This window comes from Leptonotus elevatus, chromosome 11 (assembly GCF_054856555.1).
Source record: "Leptonotus elevatus isolate MCC_2025b chromosome 11, RoL_Lele_1.0, whole genome shotgun sequence".
In the NCBI taxonomy this organism is placed as follows: Eukaryota; Metazoa; Chordata; class Actinopteri; order Syngnathiformes; family Syngnathidae; genus Leptonotus; species Leptonotus elevatus.
In genome coordinates this window covers 7,542,359-7,569,230 of record NC_141249.1, presented here as the reverse complement: position 1 = coordinate 7,569,230, position 26,872 = coordinate 7,542,359, and the positions used below count along the sequence as shown (strand labels likewise).

Sequence of the window (26,872 nt, the reverse complement as noted above, 5' to 3'; positions counted from 1 at the left end):
GGGGTTGTCACCATGTTGGGTCGTAGGCTGGAAGAGTTGGTTGCTCGGATGGAGCGAATGCCGGTAGGGAGCGGTTTCAAGACAGATGTGTCCGCGGCGCACATACCGCCGGTCCCGTCCTCTCCATTCAGGGAACCGGTCCTCTCACTCCCTGCACGCTACGGTGGTGAGCCCGGTGATTTTGGCCCCTTTTTACACCATTGCTCTATTATTATTATTTTTTACCAACAACCTCAGACATACCCAAGCGATAATGCTAATGTTGCTTTCATTATGAGTCTCCTGATAGGCCGGGCAGCTACTTGGGCGATGGCGATTAGCAAGTCCCGGCCGGATCTCCGGTCATCCTGTCAGGATTTTGTTTCCGAGTTGCGCCGTGTTTTCGACCACCCTGTTAAGGGAGGGGAGGCAGGGAGTCGGCTGGTGGACTGTGTGCAAGGGAACGGCACCGTGGCGATTATTCTATTTCTTTACGTACGCTGGCGGCGGAAAGTGGCTTTAACGAGCCATCTATCTGTTGCCTTTTTCGCCGAGGACTCAGTTCTAAAGTTAAGGATGAACTTTCTCTTTGCGATGACACGAACAGTTTGGAGGAACTCATTACACTTGCTATCCGCCTGCACATTCGTCTTCGAGAGAGGCAACGCGAACGCGGAGCAAAACTCGTTACGCGCCCTGCCGCTTCCGCTCCGCCTGGGTCTCACTGTCCGGCTTCTGGGAACCAAGAGGACGAGCCTATGTAGATTGGCGGGGGTCGCCTCAGGACCGGCGCATTTCTCTACTGTGGGCAGCCTAACCACCGGGTGGCCGCCTGTTCTTTGCTGACACTCAAACGAGTCAACCGTAGGACAAGAATGGTCATCGCCTAGTCCAAGAGACTCTGCCCACCCCTGCCTCCCGCCCTAATGAACCGCGTGAGTACTGTGATACAGTTTTACCTGATGTCTCGGATGATGATTCCGGCATTAGAAGGCTTGAGATGGCTGGGGAGGTTTCTTGGGGACTTTTGTTTACTGTTTTTCTCCTGGCTTCGTACAGCGCTTTGTGTTGTAGAATTCCGTTGTGTACTATTAAATTTGTCAATCCACACCCTTTGTGTTTTTGCGTTTGTGGGATCCGCTATCCGGTTATTCCAAAATCATTACAAAAGTAGAATATGGTCCCATTTTTTTGTGTGTGAGTATTTTATTCAGAATCATGAATCAAATACAATCAAAGAAACATTGACATTTCATTTCAAAACATCCCATTAACATTAAATGTTGTTCTGACTTCCAATCAACCTGGGCATAGGCGAACTAGGCAGTCACCTAGGGTGCCATCTAGTGGAGGGAGTACCAAATTGCAGGGCAATAAATAAATAATATATTAAATATATACCCCCCCCCCACCCCACAACAATTTACAATGAAAAGGTCCAAGCCCTCAGGTGCTGCATCAAGTAAGCGGTAAAAGGAGGGAAAAATGGGCCCAGGGTAGAGGCATGTATGTCAGTCAAATCATCATCATTATCTATAAAAAATAAACATGAAAATAAAGTTAGCTTCTTAGCTTGCTTGTAACTAGTTTACGCCACCATTACATCTATGCTACTCTGTTCACCAAAGCGAGGCAAAGCTTGCTGGCTTTAAAATAAAGCAGTCAGTCCAGTCCCCTTCAGATACCTGCAAATAGATTTGCTAGTTTCACATAACCACGTTAATTTCTACAAGATAAGAATTGCGTGCTGGTTTAATGTAAACAAATGTATTGAAAAGGCACACTATTAAAAATTGTATTTGAAAAATATTGAAAAATAAATGGGTATATGGCGGGCGGGGGGGGGGGGGGGGGTCAATCTGCAGGTTCGCCTAGGGCACTAACTCACTTAGGGCCGGCCCTGAACCTGAGTAATCAGATATTAAACTGCAAATTAATTCCACGCTTTATTTACTACTGGTTGTCTCACTAGTACATTTGTGTTTGTCAGCTTGTTGCTTACGAGAGAATCTTTGGTTACACACACCACAGCTCAACGTTTTCTCACTAGTGTGTGTTCTCACATGTGCCACCAAATGTTCCTTTTGAACAAATTTTAAATCACAAGCTAAGCAGGCAAAGGGTCTTTCTCCAGTGTGTGTTCTCATGTGTCTCTGTAAATTACCCTTCTGAGCAAAACTTTCAGCACAAACTGAGCAGGAAAATGTTTTTTCTCCGGTGTGTGTTAGCATATGAGATTTCCTGTTAGCCGTAGTAGAAAATCTACTACCGCAAACGGAACATGAAAATGGCTTCTCTCCAGTGTGCGTCCTCATGTGTATTGAAAGGTTGCCCTTGCATGAAAATGTTTTGCCACAAACTGAGCAGGGAAAAGGTTTTTCTCCAGTGTGCACTTTCATGTGTTTGGTCAATTGCTGATTACGAGTGAAACGTTTACCGCACTCTGAACAGGACAATTCTTTTTCTGTTGCGTGCATTCTCACATGTATGGTGACTGCACTCCTATTTGAGTAGATTTTACCACAAAATGAGCAGGAATATGTTTTCTCCCCTGTGGGTTTTGTCTGTGTTGTCACATGTGTCGCCATGTGTGCTCTCAAATATTTCCACAGTTGGAATTTTTGACGGCAAACGTGACAGGCAATTTGGGGCTTTGCGCCACACTCTTTCAACTTTTTGTTCTTCAAAGGTTCTTGAGCTTCATCACTCTCAAAAGACTCTGACTTCACGTATTCATGAGCATGCCGGAGTGGACCCAAGTGGTTGTCTAATTCGAATCGACTGCTTTGGTTTCCATCAGCTTTTGTAGTCCAGATGCTGCTTACAGGCTCCGCCTTTATTTTTATGTCTCCTTCACCGTGATGAAGCTGTAATGGCGTGGGTCCACGTTCACGTTTCACATGAGCTGAAGAGTGTGTGATATCAGCTTCCTCCAGTCCTTGAAGCTGCTCTTCCTCTTCTTTAATGTTGGGGGGCTCTGGTAACTCCTGCTTTACTTTGGAGGTCCACACCTGTTGCACAAAAGGAAGCGCTTTTCCCCTCGCCAGCAGCTGATGGTCGTCTGTAGGACGCAAAGAACAAAACAAACCAGATCATTTGTATCATATAGCCCAGTTCAGATCTATATTGCAAAATGGCATTTTGTGTTGTCAGCTTCTAATGGGTTTAGTTGCTGGTTAAAGGCTTAGCCTGTTCTCACTTTGTTTATGATGATGGTGCGAAGACTGGGCTTCAGCGTCCCACTTTGTGTCCTGCGTTCCGTCCTCCGGTCTTCGACACCAAGTCTCTGGGTCCGAGTGCTCCATGGTGGAGGTCAATGCGTATTTTATTTACAGGAAGCTACTGGACATCTGCAAGACACAAGGAATAAAACAAAATAAAAAAACTGATCATAGCTCAGATCATTTACATTATCAAATTAATTATACGTATCTGTTATACTGTACTTATACTGTAAGCCATATCCTTCAACTACAATTAATGTTGCCAACTTGGTGAGATATTTAGTGATTTTTCCGGCCCCCCAGACACTCCTCACATCCCCCCAAATTTGACATTAACTATCACTAAAAGACAACAGGAGCCAAACCATGTTCACGTTGTTCAATCATTTATTACACTCAACATCACCAAAGATGTGATCCCAATTTATATAAAAAGCAAAAGATGGGAAGATACCCCCCTGGGAAATAGATGACCGCGTTATAAAGTTCTGCTTTCATAAAATTTTGACAGTTTTACGTCGGTAATAGATGACATCACCCTTTTGACCACGCCCCTTTTCTCATATTTGGGATTGCTTCCGGTGTCACCCACACCCATAAATGGTCATGCCCTGATGTAATTTCTTGGTGCCACCATTTTAATTGGTTCCTTAGCACCTTGTCAAAAGATGAGCATCATCTGAGTGAACGTTGCATCCCGCCATTTTTAACAGGTCATCAGCACACTTTCAAAAGGATTATCTCATTTTGGACCACACCTCCATGTCCAAATTTGGACATCCTATAAGGGGTACTTCCATGATTCATCCCCTCCCCTGTGGTTCAGAACAAATCCAAAATCAGAAAGACTAAATATGTTACATTCATTATATACTCAAAAAGTAAATAAATAAACATAACACTTTTGTTTTTGCTCCCATTTTTTTGGATGAACTCAAAGATTTAAAACTTTTTCCACATACACAATATCACCATTTCTCTCAAATATTGTTCAAGCTTGCCTTAGACTGCCCACAATAAAAGGTGCAGCTTTGTTTTATTTGTGTGTGGGTGTGTGTGTGTGTGTGTGGGGGGGGGGGGGGGGGGGGTCTAGGGACTCAGAAAACCAGTCAGTACTGACTCAGTACCCCCTCCCCAATAAAACAAAACTGCACCTTTTAGAGTGGCCTTTTATTGTGGTTAGTCTAAGGCACACCTGTGCACTAATCATGGTGTCTAATCAGCATCTTGATATGGCACAACTGTGAGGTGGTATGCATTCTCTCGGCAAAGGAGAAGTGCTCATTATCACAGATTTAGACTGGTTTGTGAACAATATTTGAGAGAACTGCTGATATTGTGTATGTCAGTGGTGCCCAGATCATTAGCATCTTGACATGCGTCAAGAGTCCGTCGTAAACAGAGAGAATCCGCTCACTTTTCAAAATAAAATATTTTTACCGTAAGTACAGTACGTTTTTTTATTCTTTCAACTGTACTTACAGCCTTGGCCCGCTCAGCCACCACTTTTTTCAGCAAATGCTCCATGAATGCTCCATACTGTGGTGCCAGTGAATGGGTACACATCTTCAACATCCAGAGACACCAGACTCAAGGATCCCAATACCTTTAAGCGCTCACCAGACAGCCGCCCGGCAGAGAAGATCCCGCCAATGACATCCAGGGACGAGCCCACCAACCCCACCCGATGTGCAGTATACTTGCTGTGATGAGACAGGATTTCTAGTGTGTCCTTCAAGTCCACAACTTTGTAACCTTGTCCCCAAATCAAAACATATTGCATCCAATTTTGTGTAGCCACAATACCAAGGATGTTTACATTCTTCATAGGAACAGCAACGCATGATAACATTACAGATGGCCAAACAAGAGTTAACCAGTGTCAAGCATTATTCAGCTAGCATTTACTTCAGTCATATAACCATGGGATTTTCTTGTACTCCCCCTTTTCTTCTTTTAAAAATCAATTTGCCCATAACTCAGTGGATTATTCGGCTCCATAAATACAAACAGCAATGTCAGCAAAGCAATTACTTGATTACGTTGTTGAGAATGCGCTCATGCTGGCGTCTGTGAGCAGCTTTTGAACTGGAGTTTTTGTTCATTTTTGTTCAAGAGTGCCAGCTGACAGTTTACATCTGAACTGCCTGTCAACCAAAAGATAGCATTCTGCAGCCAAAGTAATAATACATCACATCGGCTGGTCACAAATTATCAAATACCAAAGAGGCGTGTTTTGTTTTAACCCTCCTCAATGTCCTTTCAAAACGTTTGTTTTTTTAAAAAAAATAATGAAAAAAACAAAACAAAGGTTGACATTCAAAGGTGCATTGTGCAGTTTAAAAAGGCAAAATTAAAACTTTTTCTACCTCATGCATGCGCCACCATTGCCCAGATGAGTGCGAAGAGCCCTGACTGTTTTACCCTGACTGCACCTATCAGCTTTTATCTTCCCTTTATAGTAGAGTGTGCGGACCCTCACACTCCACAGTTTCCTTGGGGAGGGGCGGAGTTTTGCGTACCTCATTTGAAATCATGTCTTCGTTTGTCAACTGTGGCTGTCGCTTTAAGATTGTGCACGTACTCGCACGCGCACCATGAAGGAGCCTGACACAGATGCTGCAGTTACGCTTTGGGCCAGAGGTGGCAGTCGTGAGTAAAAAAGTGACAAACTGCATAAAGATCCTTTAGCTAAATAGTTAATTTATAAAATTGTTTATTTGTTTTAAAATATTATTTGCTTTAAAAATAAAATTTAAAAAAAGCTAGAGGTCACGTGTTTCCGCTAGAGGTCACGTGTTACCAACACTAACAATAAGATTTGGTATTGAAAAAAAATATGTCATTGTGGAAAAAGCTGCATTGGCATTGAAACAAGTATAGGCATTGTAAAAGGTTGTATTGAAAAATAAAATACAGACGTTGAAAAAACACATTTTCTTTAAGCATATTTTTTTGTATTATGATGTCTTTTTCAATGCCAATCTGCAATTTTTTTTTAGGAGATGAAGTTTCTGTCTGTCTTAGAGTTTTGACCCATGTTAATGTGGACTAGGCCGGTATGTTTACATTAAAGGGTTTATTTATGCACAGCATGTGTTGTAGCCAGTTTTATTATAGTTTGGGATTTTTTAATTTCGTTTTTAAATTTGTTTTTTAAATGCAGTTCGCTTTAATTAGTTTTCAGGGTGGTTCTGTCAGTTTTTATTAGTTTTAATTATTTCACAAATGCTTAGTTTTAGTTAGTTTCAGTATTAGTTAAAAAAAAAGTGTGTATTACTTGTGCGCACTATTTAAAAAACACTGTTAGAGCAACGTCATCTGCTGCGTCTATTGGCTGCTGCTAGATGACGTCACTTGTGTGACACTTTCAAATGTCCTTAATATCAAAATAAATTATCCCCAAAGGCTCATGCATTAAATTGATTACCAAAGACTAAAACGAAGGACATTTTTGCTATAATTATAGTTAGTTTTGCAAACATAAAATGTAGTTTCAGTTAGTTTTCGTTTTTTTTAAAGCATTTTATTTTTTATTTTATTTCATTAACGAAATAGTTTTTTGAATTGTTGTTTTTTCCTTAGTTTTAGTTAACTAAAATAACTTTGGTTGTAGCTTAAAAATACATGAAATATTGATGTGTTTATCTTCAACGCAGCTGAATCTAATGACCAGCTCATCCAGCTTTGCAGAAGCCTGCTAACGATCCTGATCATGAATCAGGTGTGTTGGTAGAGAGAAACATAGAAACCAGGCTGGATAGGGGCTCTCGAGGACCGAACTTGGGCACCACTGATCTAAACACTCAACTCAACTCTATTTACAAAGCACTTTAAAACAAGCATTGCTGTATACAAAGTGCTGTACATGGAACATAAATCGGTCATGCAGTAAAGATAAGTAAAACAAGAAAATACAACAAATATTTTAAGTAAGTATACAAGCACATAAACGTGCTATTAATAAATTAACAAGATTAAGGTAAATGAGTGAATAAATAAATAAAATAAGCATCAATTTCGTAAATCCGAATACAGCATAAACACACCACAAAGCACCGAAACAATGCTAAGTCTAACGGTGAGCCAAAGAATACAGATGGGTTTTAAAAGTAGCTAGAGAGGGAGATTGCTGAGAGTTTTTGTCGCCGTGGCGCCTAGCCCACTGTTTTGTTTTTTAAATAAACGTGTGAACTAGTGAACCTAGTGTGGACTTCCTTTTGCTGTCCCACTTCCCTCGTCCATGGCCGATCAGCCAACGCACTTTACAACGGATGAGATCGCAAACAGGCGTTAGGCTAGAGTTACGAATCTACTGCCGGCCCGTTGTCAGATGTTTTTAAAAAGAATCATGTTTTTATGATCGACGCTAGGCGGGCAGATGTTTTTTGTTAAATGTAAAAAAATATATATTTTTTAAAGGATGAATGGGTTTAGGACCGATGCGGGGCGGTTGGAAGTTAAAATAAATAAATAAATTATCCTGCTCTCGGACCTGTTAAATGTTAAATGAAAAATCCTACCTGGGTTGTCGAAATCTCCATCGAAGATCTGGGAGAAAATTAACAAGTAAGAGAAATAAAAAAATAAAAATAAAAAAAGAGCACACGAGGATTATCTGTAAAAAGGGGGAGGTGCTTTTGTTACACAGACTGAAAGAGGGCAGGAGTGTTTTGCATTTCGATCTGTGGGCGGGGGAAAGAAAGAACTTTTGTATTTTTAAATAACGTGATATAAAATTAAACGGATGATGAATACAATTGTTTCCCTCTATAACATAAGCGAAGTATCTGCATATGAAGGAAATGCTGTATTAAAATCACTACAAGTAAAAAAAAAACACAACTCTTTGATTTACTAGTTTATTAGATTTGGATGATATAGACATATATAACTTATTAAATGGCATATTATACCTGTTACTTGCTTCAAATGTAAAGATGCTAAAGAAACTTAGCATTATTGCTGCTCATGCATGCCTTAAAACACGATGACAGTGACACATCAAGATCATTTAAAATCCAGTGTCGAAAAGAAAAAGAAATGCAGTGCTAAACAGCATTTATCACTGATCACAGTCTCCCGCTTTCATCTGGATCAAACCAACAAAAGAGGAGATCGTCCCCATCAGTCCCACTAGCCAAGGAGGGAATCGTCCTGCCCACAGGAAGCCCTGCGGCATCCAGTGGATGGCGTTACTGAGATCTGTCATACATCCCAGGATGGAAAGCAGCTCCGCTCGCATCTGCTGATGAATCTGACTGTGGCTGTGGGAGGTGGAAAAGATCAATTCAAACAACAAAAAATCTCATATGCTGTCATTCTTTACTCTGAAATGAAAATAAAGCTGTAGACACATCACCTGCTTCCATCTTTGTCACATTTTCTCAGCTCCTTCTTGAGTAGCATCAGAACTCTGAGTGACCTGAAGAACACACAAGTTGCATCAAAATTGAATTCTGAATGTGTGCACGAGCCTTAATTGCTACTTTCACAATATTGGAAAAACATTTTTTTTATTGTTTGTAAACAATAGGTACACCTACCACTGACATGAACTGAAATGATGACAAAATCATATTGTGTTTGGTAGAGACGACTTCACCTAAGTATGCCCAGCAACAGCGTTGTTCCCCACAGCAACGTGCTGACGAGCCACCATCTGTCAGACTTTACTCTAACGAGGTGGGCATCAGCAGCCCACGCCACGTGCTCACACGGGTAGTACAGCTGGTCGGCCACATTCGTGAGCACTGATATCCAGCGTACCAGTCCATCTTTCTCCTTCAAACGACATGCAACATGTTGGTTTTGGCATCACATGATAGCACCTTGACATTTAAACAATACATAAAACTGTGTGTTAGTGTTAGTCTAATGTACTTGGGGCCCAAGTGCTAATTAGGGCTGTACTATAATAGAAAATATGCAGCATCTAATACTTTAAGAAGACCTTTCATCTTTCATTTTTGGATCCCCCCCATAATTTAATTTTGATACATTTTTAATGTCAAATTTCTAACATTTTTGGCATTTTTATGGCCATATGGCAATTCTCTGCCTCTCTTCTTCCTTTTTTGGACATTTTATGGCTATTTTTTTTGGACTATTTTCTTCCTTTTTTCCTATCAATTTTCGAACATTTTTGGCAATTTTGTTGACATTTTATGATAATTTTTGGGATTTCTTTTTTTGTTTTGGGACATTTCTGTTAAATCAATTTTCGGATTTTTTTTGGGGGTGGGGGGTCAATTTTATGTACATTCATGATAATTTTCTGGATTTCTTCTTTTGATTGTGGACATTTTATATTAGTTTGAAAAAGTTTTCTTTATTGCCTTTAAATAAAATACAAAATAAAATGTATGACTTTTTGGGCAATTTTTTGTACATTTTATGGTAATTTTCTAGATTTCTTCTTTTGTTTTTGGAAATTTTATAGTTACATTTTAACGTTTTCTTTTCTGCCTTTTTACAAGTTTTTTCTGACTTTTTTTTTTCAAATTCAAGGAGTAAAGACAAGTTTTAAACTTTTTTTTCTCCTTACTTAAAATTTTGGACTTTGACAATTTTTGGATATTTAATTATTAATTTAAAAAAATCTAAATCTTTAATCTATTTGAAGAATAATTTATCCAAAAATAAAAATAAATATGTAAAAAAATATATTAATTTCTACTCTTTTTTTTGTTTGTTTGTTTGTTTTTAGAGATCTAGAGTCGCAGGTTGCAGACCACTGGTGTAGAATAACTAGCAGAGCAAATCTTACTAGTAAACGTATTTCCTTTTTTGAACCTCAGAACTGTGTGGCAGATGTGCTAATCATAATCACACCATGCTGCTTACTTAAGCAAACATGACTATTTGAACCATTTCACTACATTTACAACATGCGTCACCATGAGAAGAAGAAAAAGACACCTTGGCTCCAAATCCATAAGTGGAGGAATAAGCCAGCATAGACAGATCATCGAACAACCTCAACACCGTCCTGCAGTGGCTTAGTTGAGCAGAAAACAGCATCAGACTTTTTCCAAGGTTGTGGGATGAAGCATCTGCCGCTGCCTTGCGTGAAAGAATGCCACCCACCAGCTGGGAGCCATAGCAGAGTGTCCTGATCTGTAAGCAGAGAAGACATCCTGTCAGAAATTCAGTGACAGCATTTTATATTCTTGACTTACGTATTTTGTTGAATACATTTTTACACGTTATATTACAGCTGGGCAACTGGCAAGCCCGTGCACATCCTGGGAGTGGCCCTCGATTGACTTATAAAAATAAAATGTAGTGGAAGAGGTTTATGTTGGGATAACAGTTTTGGCCACTAGATGGCAGACATCACTTAAGAATGCCTCCAACTCCAAAACTACTGGTACTGGTCTACCATAAAACAGAGCTTCTTGTCTAACAAGAAACCAAGAACAAATTAGGTCAAGAAAATGGTCTCTTTCAGGTAAAATATGCAGTAGATTATACGTTCATCGAATTTAAACAGTCTGCTTAGAGACGTTATCAGCCTGAAAGATTTCAACCTAAGTCACAACTACAACACTAATCTCCAAAGTACACAAACAGAAGTCCCACCAATGTTTAACTTTTAGACCAGTTACTTTTCCCTAAGGGCTGTTTTCATTTTAATACTGCTCATTTCATTTATTCATTGGTTTTTAATAGAGCTGACGTGCAACAAAATTTTTGTTTTATCGTGCACTGTTGTGTATATAGTTAAAAGAAAATTAAAGAAAGTCTGTCCAACCATCCACCGTTTTTTTAAATACAAATCTATTTGCAAAACCAGATGTCCTGAAAGAACCTACCTGTAAGTATAATAAACATAATTATTATTGTTAATGTTGTTGTTATCCATATCCTCTTGATCTTCACACAGTTCATATACTAATTCGAGTTACGGATAAATTGTGCGGTATAAAATATAGATCCGTTTTCACATTATCGTCTTGAATTGACAGGAATAGAGTATTTTGGAGATTTTCATCACAGGTGTCACAGCTTGTTACCTCTCGTGCACGTAATACTCACGACTTTATCTCTTCCCCTGTAGGACTCAAGCACCCGAACAAGGCAGTCGACAGAGTGTTGCATGTCTGACACTGAAATAATAAACAAATATAGCCCACGCGACTTTCATGCTTTAATGTAAAACATCTTAAACTTTAGTTTACATCCTTGTTTTCTAAACGTCTGCTGGACTTCGACCGTGTAACACTTCAGACTCAAATAGTCGATCACCGAGCTTCTCGATCTCCATACAGTTGTTCAAGTTGGCTCCGACGCGTTCGACACTACTGCCCTCTAACGTACAACTAGTTTATTGTTCAGCGATACATTTTCCATTATTATTATTATTATTATTATTATTATTTGTTGATTTCAAGACACGATTGGGGAACTGCTTGTCATAAACATGTGCATCATAAACCAAAATAGTGAGCAGCTGTTTTCCAGTATACTTCATTCTAATGCGGTCAACATATCAGACACAACTTTACTTAAATAAGAGGGTTTATTAGAATTGACCTCAGAGGTCAAGCCAAGCAAAAGCTATAAGAACATCGTTGAATGGTCAAATCTGCATTTGTCCTAATTTGATAGTCTATATAAAATCTTACCCCCCACCCCCAACTATCTAACAAGTACTTTTGGTTCTCAGGTTTATTTAGTCTGTTTCCATCCTATTAATTATCTCAATAAGTATGTATTTCTCTATCTGTGTTTAGTTTGACATTGCTTAATCCGTGTATGGTCAATGTCATGTGGTTCTGAAAGAGAAAAAAAAGAAAGATGATAAGAAAATTCAATTCTGCAGCAAATCATTGTTGTTAAGGACACATCCAACTCACCACTGGTATAATCAACATCGTCATAAAGGTCCCCTTCCCTGCAAATGAGGATGATAAGGTGTTGATTAAAAATAATATTCATCTTCCTGAAAGCTTCCTTGTACAAAGTCTTTCTTTTCATTTTGTCTCCACACGACCCATTGACTAGTTGGAAAGTAAGATTAACTCACAGTGGAACAAGAAGCTTTCTGGACACATAGCCATCTGCAAGAAATACCACAAGAAGAACTGTAAAACAGCCTCAACAAATGCTGACAATGTGCACTTATCAAAGAATGTTTTAATTTGTTAGAAAGTGAGAATTTATCACAAAAATCCATCACAAAAATGATACGTTGACGTACATTTTCCTGATGTGCGGTTGTGGCACAGAACTTTCTTGCTGTTGGTGAGCTGTATGACGTCGAGAACATCCCCCTGAGACACACGGAGGTCCTTCCCTCCTGGCTTTTTCATGACACCGTTAGGATCCATCATCACCGTCTGCAACACTCTCAGTGGACCCTCGTACTGACACGTTTTGCACAGATAACATCAAGTCATTATCCATTCTTAAATAACACAATGACTATACAAGAATACTTTTCACAGCGCATTTTGTCATCATTTTTTAACTGCCCAACATTAATGAACAATAAAAGAAAAAGTGAAAGAAACTTCATACTGTACCTTGAATTTTTTCCTTAGCTCCTTTTCCATGGTGGCATCAATACTGAAAAAAATAAATAAAAAAATTTATTGCTTGTTTTCTGTCAACAGATTACTACAAATATCAGCACTAATTTTAATTTTAAAGTAAGATCCTGTTTGTGGAAGCATATGTCCCAAATGAAAAAAAAATCTCCCCCACCCTGACAATTTGGAAAAATATCACTGAAAAGTCAAACAAAAAGGAACGTTAACGCCATCATCATGTGATGTCAGTAAATCTCACGAGGTTTCAGCTCAATTACCATCTAAAGGATTAACTACAAAAGCGTGTTTTGATTTTTCTTCAGCTTTTCTTTTTTTTATATTTTAAATACCACCACTGTGTCTTATCAATGAAGGGTTAAGAGTTACAAAGGATGCGATACTTAAGAACTGTACAGGCCTATACAGCTTAGAACAACAAGGCCACAAAACACTGTCAAAGTTCAAGATTTACTGTTTTATATGACCAGATATGCATACAAAACATTGCGCCAATATGCTATCAAATACCACTAGGTAACAGTATTGCTCTGCAAACGCCTTCCTGTTCATAGACGTGTTCAAAAGGTTGAGTAGTTTAATTTGTCTTTTTGAACTTGTCTTATCATGTTCAAACGCTACTTATATAAACTGAGCAAATGATAAAAATTTGCTGATGGTGAGAAGTTTTTTTTGCATATGGCACAAATTAAGTCATTTAATTCACACACAGAAAGAAAAAAATAACTATTTATCTGCTATGTTGAGAACACGAACACATGTACAAGAACGAAGCTGCAGGCTACTCTGACAGTCGTTTCAAGTTCTCTTTCAATGAACAACAAAGTATTAAATGTTGTACCTAATTTCAGGTGGTGGCGGTGGTGGAAAATCCTCATTTGATAGATGAAAGTCATCATTGTAATCTGAGGACACAAATAAAAAGGTGTCCTTCAAATTGCTGCACGTCTTGAGTTCTGTTTTGTGAAGCAGTGTGTTATGTTCACTCATTATAACGCTAGGTGGCAGTGTTATTCTGTAGATAAAATATTAAGCGAAGAAGAAGAGTTGCAAGATGGTGACTACTTGTACTGCAATATTATTATTTTCCATCCTTTCTTTTTGAACACTTTATTGAACATTAATATTAACCAACACTCATAGAGGGTACTACTATTTGAAAATGAAATAGAAATATGTAAACTGAAATGAATATATAAAATAAACAAAAAGGGGAGTCATACATTTTTTGTGTGTGTAATTTACAATCATATATACAAAATTGGCACTTATTTTTCTTGCAAATGTATTTATTGAATTTAATTTGCCTCTACACCATTCCCCACTTTTTGACTACTACAATACAATTCTTAAGCTTGTATAGAGGAATAGGAAAAGTTGACATAGGATTCATCAAACTATCATTTCTCTAACAATGTGTTGAAAAAATATTCTCGCTCCTTTTGAGGGCCCCAGTGACCAGCTGGCCAAAACAAGCTGCTTAGTTTGCTTATGTCTTGGGCTGGCTCTGAGAGCATTTTTATAAGGATTCACACCAACTCCTTTAATGGTATGCATCAGTACTTGTACATTGTTTGCACTTTGTCACTTACCTTGACTGCGACTCAAACTGCAAATATGAAGAAACAAACATGTTGATTAAATGAAAAAGTTGTGCATTTTAAGATGCTGCAGTGTAAAGAGATGATACTACACCTGTTATAGGACTCCATATGTAAGAACTGTGGTGGATCCGGGGGAGGCGGAGGTAAGGTTGACGCCTCTGTTCTTCTGGGTTGGAACAATTTGCGCTTCATTTCGTCATAATCAACATCCACACATGTGTTACTGATGTATCCATCTACGGGCAACAACACAGAGACAGGATGTACTAATGAATTATTATCAAGCATCAGTATCTGGTTCACCAAGGACCATTTAGTTATCTCCTTTCCCATATGTGAGGGCGTTATAGTAAGTAAATTGTAAAAATGACACACTATCAAGACCTCAATAATCTAAAAAATGTGAATCTCACATTTTCCATCCAGGGAGCGAGCCAACCACTTGCCCTCTGGGTTATTCTTCACTCGGAGGATCTCCACACTCTCGCCTTGGCGCACCCTGAGGTCCAGTTTGCCTCCACCGTACCAGTCGTGACGAGCTGTGGCATTGTAGAGAATGTCTTCCTCAGCTTGCAGCTACGACAGAAAATGTGAACTTTAATTTTTGGCTTTAATGTAAAATGGTTCGATGTTACGTAACAGAATCCTACCTGGAATTTTCTCCTAAACTCATTTTCTCTTTTCTGCTCCTGCACTCTCATTTCAGCATCAGAGTTCAGCCTCACTTGATCCCTGTTTCATCCAATATTTGTTGGACCAGGGCAACAAAAAGGAACATGAATGTCAGAAATATTGCTACTTGTTGGTTGGGCTAAGAATCCAAGCTAACAAATCGTCACCCTCTTAAAATAATTGCTTAAATGCAAAAATATTATTATTATTTTTTGCTTAAATCATCTCCTCATGATGCAAATAGTAAAAAAAAAGTGTTCCCTGAAAAAATGACTGAGGCGATTATTTTAAGAAGGCGTCGAAATGTAAAACAACAACTGAGCACATTTCAACATGACACTTAAACATTGATGATCCCGTTGTGGGAAATTTAAGTATTGTAAATGTTAGCCCTGATGCTAGTACAAACTCAGACAAGTTCTGTCTATTCCAACAATAATAAAAATCACTGACTTAGGTGGTCTGTGTTGCCACGGCAATGACAGAAACAGTAGAGTTTTCCTGACAAGCCAATATGCCCTCTCAGCGATTTCCTTCCATTTTTTCCACTCCTTTTGGTTTATTGGTAAACATTTTAAAGTGTAAACTTACTCTTCAATATACTCGTACATGTCACTTTCATCCTGCAAGACAGATTATGTGCATTTAAAAATCAATAATGAGCAGTTCCCAACATAGCAAATGTTTATATTTTGGCAGATTTGAACAAAGCATGTGCCTGTTTTTTTATTTTATTTTATTTTTATTTATTTATTTTTATTCAGAAGATACCATTTGACCTCACAGTTGCATTACATTTATTTCGGATTTGTAATTGTTTTAATCACAGCTTTTTGACCTTACCCTGTCTGTCCACTGTGAGCTGTTGTTGCTGTTGGATTCTGAGAGATAGACAAATGAATAAATACATACAAGTATGCATCTCAGCAGTCATTAGAAATAAAAAATGTGAGCCGCAAGCAGGTAAATTGGCAATCATACTGTAATGTAAAAATGTAAGTTACTGTTTTTGCAAGGAGCTTAGTTCTCATATGATTTAAAGTGATACAACTACATAATCATACCTTATTTTTATTTCACTTATTTTTACCTTTGTCCTCCAAGCTTGCAATGTCATCATAAGTATCTTGGTAGATGTCGACATCCCTGCAGTGAATAACGCAATATGTTGGGTGTCACATTAATTTAGGGTGAATTGGACTGATTTGATATTAAATTCAAATGACGTTTTTGTAAGAAATTCTGGAACCAAACATCAGGCAAATGAATCAGACTCAGATTTGACCCAGAATCGGCCAAATACTCACACAGAGGTAACCTGGTTCTGCAGCTTGCTGGGTTTGATGGGTCGTAAAGGAAGATTTAATGGACTGGTCACTCCAGGTACAAATATTTGTCTTGCTTCTGAGCCTGAGAAACCGTTTGGGGTGACAATGTCATTTTGGGAAGGAGAAACAGCACTGAAAACAATGATACAGACAAGGAAGCACAAGGACACTCTCGTAGACCATCCATCCAACCATTAAAATTGTATTTGATTTTTTAAATAACACGTGTCCTCATTAGGGTGTGCTGGAGCAGCTTGCACCTGGCAAGCTATATTCTATAATTGGTATTTTCTGGCTTTATACACAGGGTACAATGTCTCATAAACGTGAAGGCGAGAAGAGAATACCATGCCCAACTGGTTTATGGTGGACACACAAAACACAGATTCTTTGGGGACACGTTGGACATTTTCACTTTAGGGTGTGTCATGGTTATACACAGTAAATTCTGTAGAATAAATTTGACTCTATTTAGGGTGGGACCAAATACACTTCGTTTTAGAGTAATATTTAGAGAGTAAAATAACGAATTTGAAAATAAATAAATAAAAGTCACTCAAGGGTTGAGGAACAAACTCACGACCTTCAGCTTGAGAGACAGTCGGTCTAATCCCTAAGCCATTCAGCTCTTGTGTGTTAGTATATCACTCGTGTCAGCTGGAATCTTCCTAACTCAGAGAGACCAAAAACAATGTGTTTGGTCTCCTCTTGGAGATAAGCAAACAGTAGGCGGGGCATAGCTCAGGTGGCAGTGTGTCTCCCAAGCTGAAGATAGTGAGTTCCTTCCTCAACCCTTGAATAACTTTTTTTCTAGTGTTAACATTACTCTAAAACTGAGCCTCTTTGGTCCCACTCTAGAGTGTAAATTTGACTCTATCTAGAGTAAAACTCTATTAGAGTGAAAACTATGATGGCATTTTTTTTTTTTTTTGCATTAATGAGGTAAAATAAGAATGAAAACGCTTCAGGAAAAAAAACTAGCTGAAATTGTAGTATACTTTAAAAAAAAAAAGAAGTTTTTATTCTGACTTTAATTTCAAAATTCTGACTTTAAAAGTGAGAATTCTTAATTTAATCTCAGAATTCTGATTTAAAAGTGAGAATTCTCACTTTTATGAACATTCTGAGATTCAAATGAGATTCAGAATTCTCAGAATTCTGAGAATAAAGTGAGAATTCTCACTTTAAAGTCAGAATTCTGAATTTCATCTCAGAATTCTGAATTTCATCTCAGAATTCTGCCTTAAAAGTGAGAATTCTGAGATTAAAGTCAGAATCCTGCCAACCTTTGTTTCTCTCTTCACTGGCCCTAATCCTCTTCCATATAAAAAGCATGAGACAAAATGAAAAAAAAAATGAAATAAAAAAATAACTACGATAACAAATGCAAAACTATAATAACCCTGGTGTGTAGTCAAGTCACCTAAGTTAATGACTGTGTTTTGAGTCATTTTGAGGGAACCGTAAATGGCGATGGTCATACAAGGTGTAGTGTAAGCAAACCATGTTCTCGTCTTTACAGTTGTCTTGTTCTTTTGTCCACTGTTGTTTAAAAAAAAATACTCACTTCTACGCACTCACCTTCTCTTGTCCTCAAAGCAGGAAGTGGCCGAGCTCGTTGGGTGACGTTCAGGAATTGCTGCAAGTCAACGTTGTGTGGGCGTTTGGGTTTCAAGGGAAGGGGTCCCTCAGGGGGAAGCGGCTTCCTTAATGGAATGACATTGCATGTGCTCCTCAGTCGCAGGGAGAGAGGTGGAGCCCCCTTCAGAATCATTTGTTCTAGCATCTGTCCTGTCTGTTTAATCTTATTACCGCCCGCAGACTGGACAAATGTTCTGACTCCTGTATTGGGAGGTGACTGAGGGGAAAAAACAGGCTTGGATGGGGTGGGGAATGCCATTGCTTCTTCGCTTTGGAACTTCACATCTGGATTATAAAAAGGTGGAAGCATTGTAGGAGGCGCTTTAGGCCGGAAAATGTCCTCTGTTGTTTTTGGTATCGTTCTCACAAAACCAGGCCGTGGAGATTTGGGAGAATTGCTGTCCCGACTGCTGGCGTGTGATGCGCTGGTGCTGCTGCTGAATCTGGCCCGCAAAGCCTTGACATCAACACTGTCGCCCTGTTAACAACAACAACAACAAAGCACACATCAATAAACCTTCTTGGCTCTTGCCATTTAACATGGACTTTTCTTGACGACTTTTCAGGCACATGACCCACTTTACAACCAGATACACAAGTTAAAAATAAAAGTCAACCTTTAAGGATGATTACGTATAAAAGTGTTTAGTGATACCCTATTTAGAGAAGAGGTAAATAGCTAAGGCCTTGACGTAAGGGATCTTTTGAGTGAACACCTAGAACTGGGGTCAGCAACCTTTTCTGTCAAAAGAGCCATTTTAAGTCAAATAAATAACCAAAAATATGTCTGGAGCCGCAAAACATTTGAACGTTGTGATGAAATAAACAGTGTATTGGTCTAATGTACTGAGAGATAATTAGAGCTGCACCATAACAGAAAAATATGCAGCATCAAATACATTGACATTCATTTTCTTCTGCCTTTTGTTTTCCGCTTTTGGATTACTTTTTTTTGTGGTAATTTTTCATACTTCATTTTTCATGCATTTTTAGACTTTTCTGCCTCTGTCAAATTTATGACATTGTATGACATTTTATGCCTCTCTTCTTCCTTTTTTGGACATTTATTTTTGACATATTTTTCCTGCCTTTTTTTTTGGGGGGGGGGGGCAATTTTGTATACATTCTTTGACAATTTTCAGGATTTCTTCTTTTGATTTTTGACATTTTATAGCTACTTTTAAAAAGTTTTTTTTCTGCCTTAATAAAATTTCATAATAATAATAATTATTTCATTATTAATTCATTTAAATAATATTTTATCTAAAAAATTTAATACATATGTAAAAAAATAAATAATAATTTCTACTTTTTTGTAGAGATCCATGGGGAGCCACAGGAGTGGGACTAAAGAGCCACATGTGGCTCCAGAGCCGCAGGTTGCAGACCCCTGATCTAGCAGTTGTAACCATTGGAGAGCCAGCGTGTGAAGGAAGTGTACACAACCGCACACTTCTTTACCTCAACAAGCATCCTGCACTGGTTGCTATAGATACATACACTGCTGCACCAATAAGCTGCAAGATTCACTGCTACTCAACTTGCTTACATAGAACAAAGGAAACAGATGCAAACTTTGCTTTCAGTCCGCATCGACATGCAGCTTTAAGATTTACTGTAAGCTGGACTGGATGCACTCACTAAATCATGAAATGAAGCGCTGTATCTAACATGCCTTTTTTATTTTTTTGAATGCTTAGCTTTCATGGCCATGGGCATAATGTAGCAATATTGTTCATTATTGTGGTTGTACAGTAGTTCCTATCGCGGCATTGAATTTTATTTCATGATTCCAATAGGCACTTTACTTGGCACTTTATTTAAATAATAAAAGTAAATAAAGATGAGTGAGTGTCAATATCATTCAAAATAAAATTGTTTTAAATATGAGAAAAATCCTGGAAAAGGCGCATTTAAAATGTTAATACAACAGCGATGAACAAGGAATTCAGTAAATGTCACTGTTAAACCCGGTTTGACAGGCATTCAAGCCTCACCCTCTTCACTTCATTCAACCCCTTGATCAATCTGGCAAAACATGTCTGTTATATTATATATTTATATTTATTATATAAATATTATATAAGAAGAAGATTGTGAAGTTCTCTTACCATAATTCTGTTCGCTGATTCCAGAATTGTCAGAGCAGGTTGCTGGCAAAGCGCTCCATGTTGTGCAGCGATGGCGATAGCAGGCTCATGTGACCTATGTAAGTGCACTTGTTGAAAACCAGGAAGTGACAAACACAAACCACCTGCAGTGCCATAATATAGCACGATAATATAATACATATTTTGACATTTAATTAGATCTATCCATGTTCTTATTTGCTAAATATCGACAAACCATCATTTAGAGAGCATTTAATGTACACAAATAATCCATAAAGAACTAGCAACTGATGAATGATTTTCACACATATTTTCAATACAAAATTCATAAATTCATTGTTTAGACACAAATGAGGCAAAATAGTACTTATTAAACAGCGATGCATTTCCCTTAAAAAAAAGTTTATACTGTTTATAGTGGTTTGTATTTCTTACAGAACAATCAAGTCAGACGATACAATACTGTAATGTCAAATGAGGTCATGCATTAACAGAGTGATTCATGGGGGTTTCCTCCTGAGCAGAAGTCAGATAACGATATATTCATTTAAATGAGGGAAAGCAACGAAGGGGTGGTAGTGTCAACCGCAGGATGGGAGCCTCGAACGGGAATCTGGCAGACCATAGCAGGCAATGACGATGTCATGCCTGCTGACCCCCACAATGATATGTTTCCAGGTGCATCGGAGCAAGTGGACTTGGGGGTGAAGATGGGAGAGTAGTAGATCGAGCATCCTCTAATGGTTGTGTGGGGAACATTATTTGCTGCTGCGATTCTGAAAGAAAAAAAAGATTTCCAATGTGAGCCTGTGGCACAAGCGTTACAGTATATTGCGAGAACTAATTTTCCAAAAACATTTGGTGGATGACGTTGATCTTCTTTCTAAGTGTTGTATCCAAAACCAATTTCAATATCATTTTAGTTGTGATGGATGTATTTTTGGGGACAAGACTCATTTTCCACAATACTTAAAAAAAAGTAAGAAAATGTGTTTCATTTTTTCATGGAATATTCTTCAGTCCTTTCCAAGGGAATCATGGGAACTGTCCAGCAAGTGGGAAACCGGCCTTAGTGTGGTATTCCAAGCAGGTGTGCACTAGATAAACAATACTTGTCAACAGAAATAACTCACCCCAGTTTGCTGGTCCACAATCTGCAAGCCTCTCGATGAGACTTTCAGCCAAACGCTCTGCTTGTGCTTGCCCCGTTTCCTTGCGGTTGTCTCCATTCGCTGCAAAGCAACACTTACAACAAACAAAGCTACCCGGTGAGTGCGTTAGGAAAGCAACCCAGCACTATCTAGTGTGTAAAAAGTGATTGATGTGGGAGTCAATCTATTTCCAATATCTTTAGTTTGTTCATTGAGTCCCTGCACATCTGGCGTTGAGTACCGTTTCCACACCAATCAGCTTGGCCTTGAACCTCACAGAATCTCCGTGGCAACCTGAGGCAGCGTCAAACATATTCAGCTAATTGGGTTAATCAATTGTGTTACAATCCATCTATTTCGTACACGGCTTGTCCTGGTCAGGGTCACGGGAAGCTGGAACCTATCCCAGCTGAATAGTAACTACACATTAGACTGGTCACCCTTCAATCCAGGGTACATAGAATGTACTTGTACTTTTTGAAGTGTACTCAAAATTAGGAAAATATACTTCCAGTTTACTTTTCTTGTACTTTTTTTGGAAATATACTCCACCAAGTAAATGTTTAGTGTACTTGTAACTATACTAAAACATATACTAAAAGTTTACATATTGTATATACTTAGAATGCACTTGTACTTTTTGAAGTATACTCAAAATTAGGAGAGTACACATCCAGTTTGTTTTTCTTGTACTTATTGGAAGTGTACTCCACCAAGTAAAAGTATACTAAAAAATATACTAAACGTTTACATATTGTACCTAGAAGGCAAAATTATAGGTTACATTTATGTATAGAGCCCTAAAGATCATGTGGTTGGATAACCTCGGGCTTAAGGTTGCTACCTATGGTTCAAGAGTTTGCCGGTTTGATCCCTGTGAATTCATCACTGGGCTTTTTGCTGTAAACTAAACTGTGGACATAAGTGTATTACAAAGTATATTTTCAAGTATACTTAATGGTGTACTTAAATATATTATAAGGTATACTTGAAAGTATGCTTAAGTATACTTATTAATATACTTTATAATATACTTAAGTATACTTTTAAGTGTACTAAAATGTTCCAATTTAGTCCAAAGGAGTTTACTTAAAGTTTACTTTTAGTACAAGAGTACACTCGAAAAATAAACTTAGGTATATTTAAGTATACTCTATATTATGTACTTAAAGTATACTGCTTTTGGTTCGGTTCAGCCTGTTTTCCATGTTTCTCTCCACTAACACACCTGATTCATGATCAGGATCGTTATCAGTATTGGTAAGGGTAATCAGGTTAGGGCATAGAACAGATTATTGAAGACATTTTTGACTTGATTTCCCCTTTAGTTTGACTCTATGAAACATTTTACACACATAACGCAATTCGTGAATACGAGAATGTAAAGGGTGGTTTACTAGCATCCAAGCTAATGTTTCAGGACATTCCCCATGACCCATAGAGTAGCCTGGTAAGAATCAGAACATTTTAAAAATAATACAAAATGGTTTGCCAAGATTTTTGTTAGAGAAATTCATCTTCAGATGGCGTATAAAAAAAAAGAGTTCCTCTCTGTGAAACAGGAAGTAGCCTACACGGCTATCAACATTGGCAAAGTCTGCGCTATTCTAGCTTTAGGCAATGTGACGATTTACCTCTTTCATCTCATTAGTTTTGTCTTAACATACTTGTCCATTTTTGACTTTGCTTACATTTCTCTTGGTGCTTTCTCTTTTAGCTCTTCAATAACTGACTTAGTAAATCTTAGACACAGTATCATATTCCCGTAAGCGTTTTCAGTGCTCACTCTCAAATGGATAACCTCTGCGGCAGTACTTGGACACAAACACAAAGCGTCCTTTTAAAATCGTCACTGCTCATAAACACAAGTAGTTAGCTCGTGTGAAAAAGAATGTCTACGATGATTAAAATTGACGAAACATCACGAGAGAATCAACGGCAACGAAAGATTTGTTTAATGGTGTCAATGCTCCGCTCACATAACAAGCAGTTCCAGCTGTCCCGAGTACAAAGCTTCCTACTTCCAGTAAAACTATTCTGTAGAACGTCAGCGGTCTAACAACTGGAACAGCTGGACAACCAGAACACAAATACTGTCTCAGATCTGACAAACACACCGTGAAAGACGTTCACTTCACACCCCGGCCAAAAGTTTAATTTGAATCTAACTGAATGAGGTCATCAAAAATGCTATCAGGCAGCTGTATCATTATGACAACGTTGACAGCGACTTATCATCAGCTCTGCTTGTGTTGCTGGTTACAGTGTGACGTTATTGTCATCGGCAGCCGTGGTGTACATCTTGTGTTGGGTGACAGCCATGTCTGGAAGCCACTTTGTCCTAACACAGGACATCCCCCGGCAGACTGCAGCATCCCCATCACCACAAGCCCTGCTGGGAAATCCTCAGCCAGTAGAAGCTGGAAGATAACAAAGCCAATTGAATTGAAATGTGTTCAACTGTTCATCCATCCGTATTACTACAAATAAGAAAAACAAATCTGACTTTTGAATTTGTAATTAGGAAGCCTGGGGAAAAAAAATACAAGAGTAAGCAAAGTTTTGTTTGTTTCACCTGCTAGTACGTCCCTGGTGTTTGTCTCGCTTCAAGGCTGAAATGGCTCAGGGTCAAAGGTCGACTGAGACTCATTGGTGATACATTAACATCCGCTGGGAAGTTCACATTCATGAGACCTTTTGAAGAGGACTGGCAGATCACGGTCCGGTCATGTGCTTTTCTCAGGGGTTGGCTGGGAAAGGAACCATAGCCAAAGAAAAAAAGCACTTTTGTATTGGAGGAAATGACATGTGTGCCATGCCAAATGTATGTAATGTATGATCTACATTTTGGCCAAAAAATTCAAAGAAATATCATGGCCACATGAGAAGAAAAAAATTAATTTAGCAAGTGAATGTTGAAATTCCTACAAGGGTGAAAGCATGAAGCAAAAAAAGCACAAGTCTAAGACGAGTAGAAATGTTAAAAGCACTTCTGTTTATGATGTTGTACAAAAATTATTCAGTGTTTCTTAAATAACCCAAGTTATGAAAGTGCAAGTGCTTGCTTTCTAGTGCCCACTACAGTTGTAAAGTGTACTTTCTATTTGTAAACAGCGCAGAAATGTATGATCAGCAGGAAATATGTTTTACTGATATAGAAGTGGTGAGAAGCTGATAAAATCCCTGTCAGTTTACATCAGCAGCTTTGAAGGTTATAAGTCATTTAAGAAAAGAGAAAGTTCAATGAGACGTATGAGAGTAAAAAAAAACATTATTTGATTTCCTACAAATAGTTGGGTGACAAGTGTGAAATTAAACAAGTTTTTTTCTTATTAAAAAAAATAAGTACAGAAGCATGGAACCGCCATTGTGGCGTAAACATTTTTGAATGGCAAATAACTTTAAACAAATCAGCAAATACATTTGAATGTAATTGCAAGTACGTTCAAACATACTTGCAGGCTAACTGCTAAAAACTTAAGTTTTTTTCCTCCTCTCCATAATATGCATACCCCGTGGCATTATGGGGAAAAAAAATGCTGAACGGAAATCATGCACTTCATGACATCATAATAAACTATAAAAATTACAAATAAACAATGTGTTTGTACTTCATTTATGAACATATCGTTATAATGCAGGAAAAATATGCAACGTTTTTAGCATTTACCCTCCAACTATGTTCAAACACATTTACAAATACATTTAAATGTACTTGGAAGCACGTTCGAACATACTTGCAAATACATTTTCCAGTCAAAAGCGTTTACTACACATTATAAGTTCTGCGCTTTCCTACTAGAGGGTTGGAAAAAATGCGAAACTGGCAACATTGAGTAGCCAATTCACATGCCTTAGCTCCACCCTCAGTCTTCATGGTAGCATAAACCGTACTTTTTCCCATTTGCATAAGGCAAAAATGCCTATGCTCAAAAGATACAAATGCGCACGTTGAACTATGTTGAATGAACATTTGGCATGAAGACTACCGGACTTGTATTTGTGTTAGCCAAGAGCTTTTCCGGCACAATCTTCTCATGAAACGCAGCTATTTTGTCTTGAATTCCCAGGCAGATGAAGATGATCCCCAAATCTTCTCTAAATGAGAAGGATTAGCCTTTAATTTAGATACCAAGTAGTGGATATTTACGCCACTGACGGGAAGGCAGAGGGAAATGACGCACACAAAAATGGGAAAATGTTGTAGTAAATGGATACATAAAAATCTAGTGGTGGACATTTTGAAGGACGGATGTAAAGAAAGCTGCTTTCTGCATCACAACTGGAATAGCACTTTATAAAGTATTTGTTTAACTTTTACGCCCATCCATGCATCCATCTTTTTTAGCTTATCTGGGATTAGGCCATAGAGGCGGAAATAAAAAGCCCAGACTTTCCGCTCCCCTGCCACTTAGTTCAGCTTTTCCAGTGAAATCCTAAAGAGTTCCCAGGCCAGCCAGGGGACATCGTCTTTCGTTTCTATAATGGGTCTTCCTCAGCACCTCCTCCCAGTGGGACAAAACTCACCAACAGGGATCTAATGGCCTGTATCTGGGTCTAGTACTGCAGGGCGGACTCCAATGCGCCGTTTAGGATCCTACTTGTAGAGCTGGTCCTCTGAAAACCACAAATCTGAGTGTCGACTACTTGACGCTCCCTCGAACATTGCCTTATGATATCTGACGCTAACGCTATGCTGTATATCCAACACAATTCAATACAGCTCTATTTACATTTTGGCGTTGACCTGCTAATAAGAGAAGCTGGGCCCGGGGGAGATGTGAGCTTTTCGATAGTGATTTAGATTGGCGTGGCTCTGAAGATTGTATCCAACCACATTGAAAGGTTATGATTGTCCCCTTTAAATAAAGGATGAGATGAAAATGACCACACAAACAAAAAATGCTATTGCCTAACAGATGCTTTAGACTCCTCTGATAACGTTTTGCAGTCTTCTCCCATGAGGGGCACAACAGTTAAGCTAACAGCCAAAATTAAAGCGGCTGATTAGATGGGAAACTGTTCTTTTTATTTCAGGTCAAAGTGATGGCATGCACTAACCAGAGTTCACTTGTAAAAGTGTTTTTATGATACAACCATGGGTGGCATGGTCGTCCCTTGTTTATAAACACACTTTGGATCCAATTTATACAGTTTTGCTTAAGCTTGTGTAAGGCCAGCTCCCTCAAAGTTGGATTGCCTTGGGATTCTCCCATCGTTTATGACTCACTTCCCAGAGTGAGCAGTGTTGTTTCCCTTCACCACAAACCTCAAGTATCAAACTTTTTTGTATCCATTTGCCAAGTGTTTGGCAGAAAGGCATCTCAAATTCGATGTCTGTGACACAGCTGGTTTGCTGCTGTGTTAACAGACCAGATTTTGCAACAAATATGCTGCGTGTTTGTCATATATCGTGAATCTTTCAAATCATAGCCAGAGGGCTCCAGATGAAAAATAGCCTTTTGGCTAATTCTGGATTTTATTTTATTTTATTTTCATTTTTTTAAACCATGTTTCATTAGATTTTTGTGAAACTGCACTGTCCCTTTAAAAAATTAAATAAAAAAAATAATAAAAAAAAATAAAAAAATAATAAAAAAATAAATAA

The 26,872-nt window shown here is 38.3% G+C and overlaps 3 protein-coding genes and 1 pseudogene across 3 annotated transcripts; all 4 read right to left on the bottom strand.

Moving 5' to 3' along the window:
• Positions 1–1,900: 1,900 nt before the first annotated feature.
• Positions 1,901–7,987, bottom strand: LOC147165679 (uncharacterized). Its single transcript, XM_086089706.1, has 3 exons — positions 7,727–7,987; positions 3,179–3,329; positions 1,901–3,040 (listed from the first exon to the last, which is right to left on the bottom strand). The coding sequence occupies exons 2-3, from the start codon at positions 3,282–3,284 to the stop codon at positions 1,926–1,928; spliced, it is 1,221 nt and encodes a 406-aa protein (XP_085945832.1). The 5' UTR covers positions 3,285–3,329; positions 7,727–7,987; the 3' UTR covers positions 1,901–1,925.
• A 64-nt stretch (positions 7,988–8,051) lies between these two features.
• Positions 8,052–11,437, bottom strand: pex11g (peroxisomal biogenesis factor 11 gamma). The gene is made up of 5 exons (XM_086089223.1): positions 11,244–11,437; positions 10,125–10,322; positions 8,809–8,987; positions 8,566–8,628; positions 8,052–8,470 (listed from the first exon to the last, which is right to left on the bottom strand). Exons 1-5 carry the CDS (start codon positions 11,304–11,306, stop codon positions 8,269–8,271), a joined length of 705 nt encoding a protein of 234 aa, XP_085945349.1. The 5' UTR covers positions 11,307–11,437; the 3' UTR covers positions 8,052–8,268.
• Positions 11,438–11,521: 84 nt separating this feature from the next.
• On the bottom strand, positions 11,522–20,192 carry LOC147165677 (FYN-binding protein 1). Its single transcript, XM_086089222.1, has 16 exons — positions 20,114–20,192; positions 17,943–18,480; positions 16,341–16,443; positions 16,124–16,179; positions 15,877–15,914; positions 15,625–15,656; positions 15,012–15,093; positions 14,775–14,937; positions 14,453–14,597; positions 14,350–14,366; positions 13,599–13,662; positions 12,734–12,776; positions 12,409–12,574; positions 12,235–12,268; positions 12,065–12,102; positions 11,522–11,983 (listed from the first exon to the last, which is right to left on the bottom strand). The coding sequence occupies exons 1-16, from the start codon at positions 20,114–20,116 to the stop codon at positions 11,928–11,930; spliced, it is 1,578 nt and encodes a 525-aa protein (XP_085945348.1). The 5' UTR covers positions 20,117–20,192; the 3' UTR covers positions 11,522–11,927.
• Positions 20,193–20,600: 408 nt separating this feature from the next.
• Positions 20,601–26,226, bottom strand: LOC147165676 (uncharacterized; annotated as a pseudogene).
• Between the last annotated feature and the right edge of the window lie 646 nt (positions 26,227–26,872).

Bases quoted from the DNA above. Each gene is read 5' to 3' on its own strand.
- LOC147165679 (XM_086089706.1), bottom strand. From the start codon at position 3,284: ATGGAGCACTCGGACCCAGAGACTTGGTGTCGAAGACCGGAGGACGGA. The intron at 3,041-3,178 runs GTGAGAACAGGC...TGCGTCCTACAG, and splicing joins GCACCATCATCATAAACAAA to ACGACCATCAGCTGCTGGCG.
- LOC147165677 (XM_086089222.1), bottom strand. The intron at 12,575-12,733 runs GTACAGTATGAA...AAAACGTGTCAG, and splicing joins AGCTAAGGAAAAAATTCAAG to TACGAGGGTCCACTGAGAGT. The intron at 11,984-12,064 runs GTGAGTTGGATG...TTTCTCTTTCAG, and splicing joins CGATGTTGATTATACCAGTG to AACCACATGACATTGACCAT.
- pex11g (XM_086089223.1), bottom strand. From the start codon at position 11,306: ATGCAACACTCTGTCGACTGCCTTGTTCGGGTGCTTGAGTCCTACAGG. The intron at 10,323-11,243 runs GTGAGTATTACG...CTCTGCTTACAG, and splicing joins ACAGGGGAAGAGATAAAGTC to ATCAGGACACTCTGCTATGG. The intron at 8,629-8,808 runs GTGAAGTCGTCT...TGTGTTCTTCAG, and splicing joins CTGTTGCTGGGCATACTTAG to GTCACTCAGAGTTCTGATGC.